At 45.7% G+C, this 9867-nt stretch overlaps 1 protein-coding gene across 1 annotated transcript; it reads right to left on the minus strand.

Annotated features, from left to right (window-relative positions):
- Positions 1-7636: 7636 nt before the first annotated feature.
- Positions 7637-9867, minus strand: LOC119318639. The gene is made up of 5 exons (XM_037593218.1): positions 9656-9867; positions 9477-9576; positions 8986-9215; positions 8407-8872; positions 7637-8004 (listed from the first exon to the last, which is right to left on the minus strand). The coding sequence occupies exons 1-5, from the start codon at positions 9827-9829 to the stop codon at positions 7844-7846; spliced, it is 1131 nt and encodes a 376-aa protein (XP_037449115.1). The 5' UTR covers positions 9830-9867; the 3' UTR covers positions 7637-7843.

Here is a 9867-nt window from a genome sequence, read left to right on the forward strand (position 1 = left end):
ATGCTTGCTCCATGAACTTTGGGGTTTGTTAAACGTCATCCGTAAATGGGTGGCAATTACGGCGGCTTACGGGTTCATGGAAAAGTGTGTCAAGTAACTTGATAGCTCGAGATTGGGATTTTCTCCTCCGACGATGGAGAGATATTCTTGGGCCCTCTCGGTGTTACGGTATCCATCATCGTCTGGCCAGACACAAGGTGATTCGATCACAGGGATGCCGGAACACGGAAACGAGAAAAGAGAACAAAACTGGTAACGAGGTAACTTGCATAGTAGACAAGTTGTTGATCCATGGGGATGCAGAAAATCTCACCTCGGGTATTTGTAACATATCGCAAAGCAACAGGAATAGCACACGGCAACTGGAGGTTCAGTCGAATATTCATTCATGTGGGTATAGGGGTCAATATGGGTGTCCACGGCTCCGATGTTGATTAGTGATCGGAAAGATGTTCCGGTCATGTCTATACTTCACCGAACCTATAGGGTCACACGCTTAAGGGTCATCTATCTGTTGAATACTAGACAGGGAGTCTGAGAGAAATTCACCGAAAAAGTTTCGGACACACCGGAAAAGTTTCGGAGAGAGAACACCGGAATAGTTTTGGTAAAACCAAAAACTTGTTTCGGGATATACCATTAAGTCAAATTGGTTTCGGGGCATGCCTGATAATTCTTGGAGGGTGCCAGTTTTATTCTGGAAACTTTCTGGAATTTTCCAGGATGAAAACCGGAAATGTTCCGGAGCAGCCGGAACCGCTTTGGTTGCTTTTCGCTGAAGAAACGTTGTTCCGAAATTGTTTCGGAATGCGTTGAAAATTGTTTTGGTGGGTGCTAGAATTATTCTAGGTACACAGAAATAATTTGGGTTTTTCACGGACGCAGAAAAATGTCTTCGTGAATAGTGAAAGTGCTTTTTGGGTTACTTTTTGGAAAGCCATTTTCTTGGGGTTTGCTCAAAAGATCTAAGGGATGACTTGGTGTATAGGAAGGTGGTGGAGCCACCCAACGGGACAGCCACTTTCTTTCATGGCCTTGGGGGGCCCCCATGGGGATTCCTTCCACCATTTGGTGCTCCACTTGCCTCCCCATTTTGCCCTTATGTACGACATAAAGCATGGGCACTTTGGGTGTTTCATGTGGCACCCTACCCCTTGGTTTTCCTATAAATAGGAGGTGAGATGGCTGCCATCTCCCCATCCTTGTTCTCATACACATGCCATGCTCGTCTGGCTCTCTCTCTCCCTCCCAGCAAAATAGTTCCGTGGAGCCGAAAGGTTGTCTGGGTTCTGGCAGGAACTAATTCTGGACGGCGAAGCCCTGCCGGATAGATGACATCGTATGTGTCCAACTCTATAGAGAGATCGTAGTTTCGGTCTTAGTTCGAGAGTGCCTCCCGAAGGGCTTTTCGAGTGACCGTCCGAGTTTCGAAGGTCCTCCCGAAGGGCTGTCCGAGTGACCATTCGAGTTTTGAAGGTCCTCCCGGAGGGCTGTCCGTGACACCATCCGGGGGACTGTCTGACCGCCTCCCGGAGGGCTGTCCGAGGGGCGGATGAGGGTATACATCCTCGCGGTTGGGAGGTTGTAAGTCCTAGCTACGGTGATCTGCACCGCCGGTCGTCATCGACTCTACTTCTGTTGCGCTATGAGTCGGTAACGAAACATATCAAACCTTGCATGCGGTCTCCATAGTGATCCTGGGCTGGTGCGTAGGTCAGAAAAAAAATTCTGTTGCGTTACCCTACAGGAAACACCCCAATGGCGGATCAAATCTAGTGGCTAACACCAATACTGGGAATAAATACCATCGCCGCAACGGTAACGGTAAGCCTCCCTTTGGCGGGGCCAAGATGTTCAATATTGAGGCAATGCTTAACGACCCCTGCCCAAAGCATAGTCTTCCCAACAGACTGTCTTCTCATGCATGGAAGGATTGTTACATCATGCAAGAATTCAGGAATTACAGCCTTAACCAGCATCATGCTAATGGCAATGGACCACCTGGCGGGTCAAGATATGGCTCTCAGGGGTCCGGCTTTGGTGGAGGCGGCTCAAATTCTGGTTATCAGGGTCAAGGTAACCAGGGTGGCCACAATCAACAGTCTGGTAATGGTAGCCAGCAGCAAAACAATCAGCCTGGATATCAGAGTAATCCAAAGCAGCTTAATGGGGGCCAATATCATGTTTTACTACAAGTCTTTGCAAACGGGATCTGAAGGTTCATAAGCGGGCAGTTCATGCAGCCGCACCGGCTGTTCCGCAGTATTTGAGATGGTCCGAGCACACAATATCAAGGAGCAGGGTGGATCACCCGCCGCGAGTTGATAACTTGGATCACTTAGCCCTTGTAATTTCCTCTCGGGTATGAAGCTACAAATTCAGTAAGGTGCTGATGGACGGTGGTAGCAGCATCAACATCTTGTACTACGATACTTTTCGCCGAATGAATCTGACTGACAAGAGTCTTAAGCCATCATCCACGGTATTTCATGGTGTGGTACCTGGCAAGTCAGTGTACCCGGTGGGCAAAATTACCCTAGAGGTGGCTTTTGGTGATGAGTACAATTACAGAGTAGAAATGTTGTGGTTTGAGGTAGTCAAAATCAAGAGCCCATCTCATGCTCTGTTTGGACAGCCGACTTATGCCAAGTTTATGGCTTGCCCTTGTTATGTTTACCTGCAGCTCAAGATGCTAGGGCCAGAGGGGACGATTACCGTACATGGTAATCAGAAAATAGCCCTAGAGTGTGAGGAAGGTGATGCTACTTATGCAAAAGCAAGTTCTGCTGATGCGGAGCTCAAGTTCTACAAAGACAATGTTGACCCGACCGATATGACCCCGTTGAAGAAGCCCAGCACAGAGTCTGGCTCACCCCTAAAGTTTAAGTCTGCAGAGGATACCAAGTTGGTGGATTTTGTCCCTGGCGACTCATCACAACAGTTCACTGTGGGGGCTAATATGGATCCCAAATAGGAAAGCGCGCTCACTGAATTCATCCATGAGAATCGGGACATCTTTGCATGGAAACCTTTTGACATGCCAGGTGTGCCATGAGAATTCGTTGAGCACCACCTAAATGTGGATCCTAAAGTTAAGTCGGTTAAACAATTCCTTTGTCGCTTCAATGAGGAGTGACGTAAAGCTATTGGAGAAGAGGTAGCCTGGCTCTTAGCAGCTTGGTTTATCGTGGAAGTTTTTCACCCTGAGTGGTTGGCTAATCATGTGCTCGTACTTAAGAAAAATGGTATGTAGCTTATGTGTTAGGATTACACAGAACTCAATAAGGCTTGTCCGGCTGACCCATTTGCTCTCCCCCGTATTGACCAGATCATTGATGCAACGGCGGGTTGTGAGAGCTTATGTTTTCTGGATGCTTATTCTGGTTATTATCAGATCAATATGGCAGTTGAAGACCAGGAGAAGACATCTTTTATAACACCTTTTGCGGCTTTCTGTTATGTGTCTATGCCTTTTGGACTCAAAAGTGCTCAGGCGACTTATCAGCGTTGTGTCCAGAATTGTTTTCATGATCAGATTGGGCGCAACGTTCATGCTTATGTGGAAGTCAAGGAAGAAAGAGTCTCTACTTGCTAATTTGAAGGAAACCTTTGACAATCTTCGGGTCTACAAGATGATGCTTAACCCGGCCAAGTGTGTTTTTGGCATACCTGCAGGTAAACTGCTAGGATTTCTGGTCTCAAAGCGGGGCATTGAGGCTAACCCGGAGAAAATAAAGGATATCACTTCACTTTCTAAGCAGGCGTGTGTCAATGACATTCAGTGCTTAGCGGGTCGTATTGCAGCCTTAAGCCGTTTCATAAGTCGCCTGGGAGAGAAGGTTATCCCTCTATATCAAATGATGAAGAAGACAAATCACTTTGTCTGGAGTGATGCTGCCAATGACGTGTTTGAGGCACTTAAGAAACAGTTAGCTAAGCTCCTGTATGTGGCGGCTAATAATAAAGCCATCAGCGTGGCAGTTGTCGTGGAGCGCAAGGAGACAAGGAAAGAATATCCAGTCCAGCGGCCGGCTTATTGCGTCAGCGAGGTCCTGATTGAGTCGAAGCAAAGATATCCACGTTGGCAGAAGCTGGTGTTTGGGGTGTTCATGGCGAGTCGCAAGCTGAAACATTATTTTCTTGGACATCCGATTACTGTGATCAGCTCTGCTCCTTTAGGGGATATCATTCAAAACAGAGAGGCCACTGGCCGGGTTGCTAAATGGGCAATTGAGCTTGGGCCTCATAATTTGAAGTATGCGCCTCGAACAGCTATCAAGTCTCAAGCCCTGGTGGATTTTATCAACGATTGGACAGAGTTACAAACACCTGAGGAGAAGCCTAACAACACATATTGGACAAACCACTTTGACGGGTACAGGCAGTTGGAAGGCTCCGGGGCTGGAGTTATTTTAACTTTCCCATGAGGTGATAAATTATATTACGTTTTAAGTTTAATGTTTCCTTGTACCAACAATGCAGCTGAGTACGAAGCTTTGCTTCATGGGCTCCGTATGGCCAAGGAGATGAGTTTGAGCCAGGTCAGATGTCTGGGCGACTCAGACCTTGTGGCTCAGCAAGTTTCAGGCAAGTAGGACTCTAAAGACCCGCTTATGGCGGCTTACCGCCAGGCAGTTCCAGAGTTTCAAAAAATGTTCACGTTCCAAATTTTAATTGGAATTTTAAAAATGTTTGTGTTTATAATTTTGTTTCCAGCGTTTCAAAAAAAATGTTTGTGTTTTTCAACTTTTTTGTAATTTTACAAAATGTTCCCTTTTGAAAAAAATGTTCGCGGATTCATTTTTTTCCCAGAGGTTCCAAATGTTGTTCAGTATTTTCAAAAAATATTTCCGGTTTTCAAAAATGTTTTTTTGAACAATTTGTTCACAATTTGTTCACAAATTTCATAGGACATTCCCTTTTTTTCAAACAAATGTTTAGCGTTCAAAATTTCGAAAGAACTCGGATCTGCGATGGTTTTGGTTCTTAATTGTTTCGCACAGCTCAATAATAGGACACGCTCGCTAGCTCAAGTGGTAATAGCATGTCACTTGGAACTGGAGCTCCTTTCATAATACATTTTTCGAGCTAATTTTTTTAAATAATACATTTTTTTATTAATTTTCATAAATATTACGCTGGGTAAAATTTTTCTAAAAATAATATACCGTCGGCCCGCTGCAGGCCGACTGGGCCTAGTCGGCCCACAGCAGGCCGATTAGACTCCAGTCGGCCTACAGCTGGCCGACTGGCCCCTGTCGGCCCACTGTGGGCTGATTGGTTGGAGCTAATTGGCTCGCTGTGGGCTAATTGTTTTTGCAAAAAAGTAGGCATAAAAAATATATGTTTAAAAAAATATTAATTATGTAATTAAAAAATGTTAAACGTGTATAAAAAAATGTTCCTGATGTATAAAAAAATACAGTATATATGCAAAAAAGTTGACTAAAAATATGTTTTAGAAAGTGTTAATCATGTATTTAAAAATTGTTAAATGTGTGTATAAAAAATGTTCTTTATCTATAAAAAAATATAGAATGTGTATGAGAAAAAATTGACACCAAAAAAATATGTTTAGGATTAGAATTGAGAATTGGAATTACTCGCGGACGCCGTTCAGGCGTTCGACGACGATGATCAGTCCCTGCCGGTTCGCCTCCATGGCCGAGAACATCTGCTGGACTGCCGGTACAAACCTGGGTGCAGACCGGCCTCCTCCTCCTGGACTCAGCAACCTCCAGGCTCAGTGCCATGCCGAGGTCCTTGATGTACCGAACGGCGCCCTGGACGTAAAGTCGCCGCCCACCAGAGCCTCCTCCGCGGTCCGCGCTCGAGCCCAGCGGCGCTGGCAAAGACCAGATCAAGGACTCGCTGAGGGCACTAGGCCAACCACCACGCCTGCCACGGCGATTTTGCTGCTCTGGCCGCTGCCGGCGGGCCCATGCAGTTAGGTCCTCTGAGCCCAAGGACGGCCTCGCCTCGTCGCTGCCATCGGGGAGGGTGAGCGTGCCGTCGCGAGCGCCAACGCCGCTGCCAGAGTCAACAGCGTGGCAGCAGGCGCCGCGTGGGAGGGGAAACGTCCGTCCGTGCAATCTATGAGCACGCCGTTTAGGAGGAGCCCTGCAAGGACCTCCGAAGCCGACCTTGACCACGTCGCCGTGTTTGCCGACCATGGTGAAGACCACGTCGGAGGCCACGGTCACGGTCCACGGAGGTCGGCGAATCCACAAGACGCGCTAGACGGTGACCAGGGCCTCCTCCTTTGCCAGCGTGTGCACGTACGTTGGCACCGCGTACAGACGCCCAGCAGCGCTCGCTGAAGCTCCATGGCGCTTCTAGGAGAAGTGGAGAAGGCAGCCCCGCGGCTGATCTCGACGGGGGTGGAGAGGATGGAGCAGCAGTGGAAGATAAGAGAGAAAGAGGGGAAGAGGAGACGGATGGCCGGCACGGCGCTCGTGGGCACCAGTGGTATCCGACTCACGGGCAAGCCCGACACCACCGCATTCATGGCCGCTGGCGCATCTCCCTCTGTGCACCTTCCCGTGGATCTTCGCCGCCAGAGCGCGTCCGACGACGGCGTGAACGGTGTAACAAGATTCGACGGGATCCTTCGGGAGACTCGAGGACTCTCCGATCATCGAGAAACCAATCGATCAAAGGCACCGTTCTAAATCAATACGTGTCAACGTCCCAGATCCAACTACTCCCGTGGCAATGTCACTGTTAGCCAACAAACATGGAATGAAACATATCTACTACAACCGCATGCAAACACATGCAAATAAAACACGTGATCAGCGCGCGCTCCTTTCAAACAGTTTGATTTGGAAACCATGCAACGCTGTCAGCAACAACAGAAACATCCTCATCGCGGCCCACAAGTCAACGAAACAGAACTGGCCCACGTCCTCAAGATCAACATCCAAAATAGATAGCACGATCAAAGCGGCGCCGTTTATTAGCGTGGAGCGGTGCCGAACACAACAAACAATAAACTGAACCACATGTGGGCCACATCGAATCAAGCACGAAAGCAGAAAGCCCATACATGCAGGCAACCAAGAGAAGAAACCCAAACAGCCAAGTCAACACGTCGGTGTGGCCCACACACAACGGAAATGCTAGGCGCACACAAAGGCGCAAGAACCAAGTTCAAAAAATTTACGTCAAATTTGTGCACCTCCCCATCCCAAACTAATGCACGTGTCCGCGAACCATGTCTTTTGAAGTCACAATCAAACAAGTGGTGAGCCTTGAGAGCGTTGAAGTCGCAATCAAACAAGTGGAGATCTTCCCCGGAAATAGGGGTTTTGGTATTGTTTTTTACAAAGCACTTCGCAAAATTGCAAACTATGCTACTCCTGTTGAGCAGGCGATCAAGGATGAGGAAGAAATGGATCACACGGCAAGGCAAGATCTTTGACATGCGACATGATGTGGAAGGGGCGAGCCCGTTTTCACGGAATATGTGTGTGATGTGTGAAATTCACTGGAATCTGTTTAGAGATTTGTCATTCATTCAACGTGCAAGAAGAGAGAATGCAGCATAAAACTCTTAAATTGGTGCCTCACTGACTCTCCCTATATATGTTCATCACAATGCCTGACCAAAATTTCCCCTTTAACCATTGCACAATAATCAACTACTCTGGCATGAATCAAGCTAATACTTCCAATCAAATAACCAACTTACAGCTTAATATCAAAGTAGCAGCAAAAAAAATAGGAGGCCCAATTTAGCTACATCCCAAACAGGAATAGCACTGCTCCCTTGGTAGTTCAGCAATCAGTAACATTACAAAAAACAAGGGGCGTCCCAGCAACACAAGATCCTTTCGCATGCTCAATACCTTAACTGACGAAAACGACGCCTCAAGTACCTTCCATGAAAGGCATACCGCTGGTTACGTGTAGCAAGCATGTCATCCCTTTCTTCTTGTGGAGCGAAGATCAAATCAGTCGGCATGTTATCCACAATATAATCATCAGGGTCATGATTAGCAACTGTAGAACAGACAAAAAAAATCAGTTAATCACAAGTACATAATCGACAGACTGAAGAATATGAAAAGATGCAGCCAACTGTGAAGCTTTGTTATAAGCTCGGCATGCTTACAGAGAAATAACAGAAAACATAATGGATTTTGTTTCAGGATACCAGACTACACTTGCAGCTCTTGAAGAGGCAAAAAATGAGGCTTTGCAAAAAATTATGCAAGACAACTATTATGACCTAAAAAAATATTTTGACCCATCAAACAATTAGTATTAAGTATTATCATTGTTTATTGGGCAGAGATTACGTTGCAAGACAAATCTGAAGCTTTGCAAAATTTGGTTCTACATGGGGGAGTACAAAGATCGTAGGAAGTTGTCCAGATTATATTTAAGAGAAGAAATTCATACCAAAGAGTTTAGGAGGCAGCCCATGATCATTCTGTCTAGAAACCTTGAAGAAATTAGTGTACCAAGCACTATCGGCGGTGATTTTTCCATATCCTCCGAGTTGACTCTTTTTGTTCCAGTTGAACAAAGATCGCCACCCTTCAGTACTTCCCACCTGCCTGCAAAAGGCTGTTCCTGCTGAATCTAGTGCAAAGTAAGCCCTATGTCCCTGTTCTGATATCACTCCAACTAGCACAACAACATGAGCAGAAACATGCTCCCCATCAGCCAAAAGTCGAGCCACAACAGAGGCAGGCATAGCTGTGTAGTATTGACAATACTGCAGTTGTGCATATCCAACACCATCATAGAAGGTAGCAAGCACAGCATTGCCATCAGCAATTTGCCGACAAACTTCCTCGAAATCATCACAGTGAATGGCCCGGATTTCACCACCAGTGAAGTGATGACTCACACTTTTAGTTGACTGCATGGATTCAAATCCAATAATGTTACAGCAAGTGGTGGATACCAAGTGATTTCAAAAAGATTTCACAAAAAAAACGTTGTGGACATCAAGTAATAGAGTCAGAAGCATACCATGGATTCCATTGGGACTCCTGCCAAAAGCATTGAAAGCATGCGCAGAATTTTGTGGACACCGCCACCAGTAGTTCTGTCAGGGAACTCTTTAGCAAATCGACTAATGAAGTGTTCTGGAACACAATAAGTGTTAGCCGCACTTAATACAGGTTCCTCGGCCGAGCACGCAATCACTATCCTGTTCATCATCTCAGCCAGTTGAGCTACTGCATATGCCACACATTCACCTGCACAAAAACAGAACAAGAATGACTAGGTTATACACAACATAAGAGCATTTACGGTAAAAGAAATCACTTACATATATTACTAGATGATTTATAGGCATTCATAACAAATATTAAAATATAAAACTAGCACATTACTACAAACAAGAATTAGGACAGTGAAGAGCTAATCAGCACAAAATTGGTCAGGAGGAAGAACGAAAACTACCATAGGCAGAACAGATGTTGTACGACAGATTTGAAATGCACAAAAGAACTTACCAGGATCGCCTACTTTGATTTTCTGTTCTTTGACTTCACCCACAATCGAAATTCCATTCATCAAGACAGTTGCAAGGTTTAAACTGAAGTTATTTGGGTTCTACAAGAAACAAGTTATAAGTTTCATTCGAGAGAAACAAAGTAACAAGAGAAAAATAGATGAAGGAACAAATTCATACCATAGATTTACAGCCAACACAGTACAATGGTGGGAAATCAAACACAAGGAATCTTATAGTTTCCATCTTCTGATGGCAATGAGGACACTCCCAGCTTGGGACATCACATTCACTTCTAGTGCCAAAAACGATTTCGACTCCATTAATTATCCGGGGTTCCATAGGACCTTGCATGAGATCTGCAAGAAGAAAAAAATCAGATGTACGAAAGT

This window comes from Triticum dicoccoides, chromosome 6A (genome assembly GCF_002162155.2).
Source record: "Triticum dicoccoides isolate Atlit2015 ecotype Zavitan chromosome 6A, WEW_v2.0, whole genome shotgun sequence".
NCBI classification, from domain to species: Eukaryota; Viridiplantae; Streptophyta; class Magnoliopsida; order Poales; family Poaceae; genus Triticum; species Triticum dicoccoides.

What these genes read in the sequence shown, in the direction of transcription:
- LOC119318639 (XM_037593218.1), bottom strand. Translation starts at nt 9,829, where the DNA reads ATGCAAGGTCCTATGGAACCCCGGATAATTAATGGAGTCGAAATCGTT. An exon ending in AATCAAAGTAGGCGATCCTG is followed by an intron (nt 9,216 to 9,476) that starts GTAAGTTCTTTT and finishes GTTTTTGTGCAG; the next exon opens with GTGAATGTGTGGCATATGCA. An exon ending in GCTGCCTCCTAAACTCTTTG is followed by an intron (nt 8,005 to 8,406) that starts GTATGAATTTCT and finishes TCTGTTCTACAG; the next exon opens with TTGCTAATCATGACCCTGAT.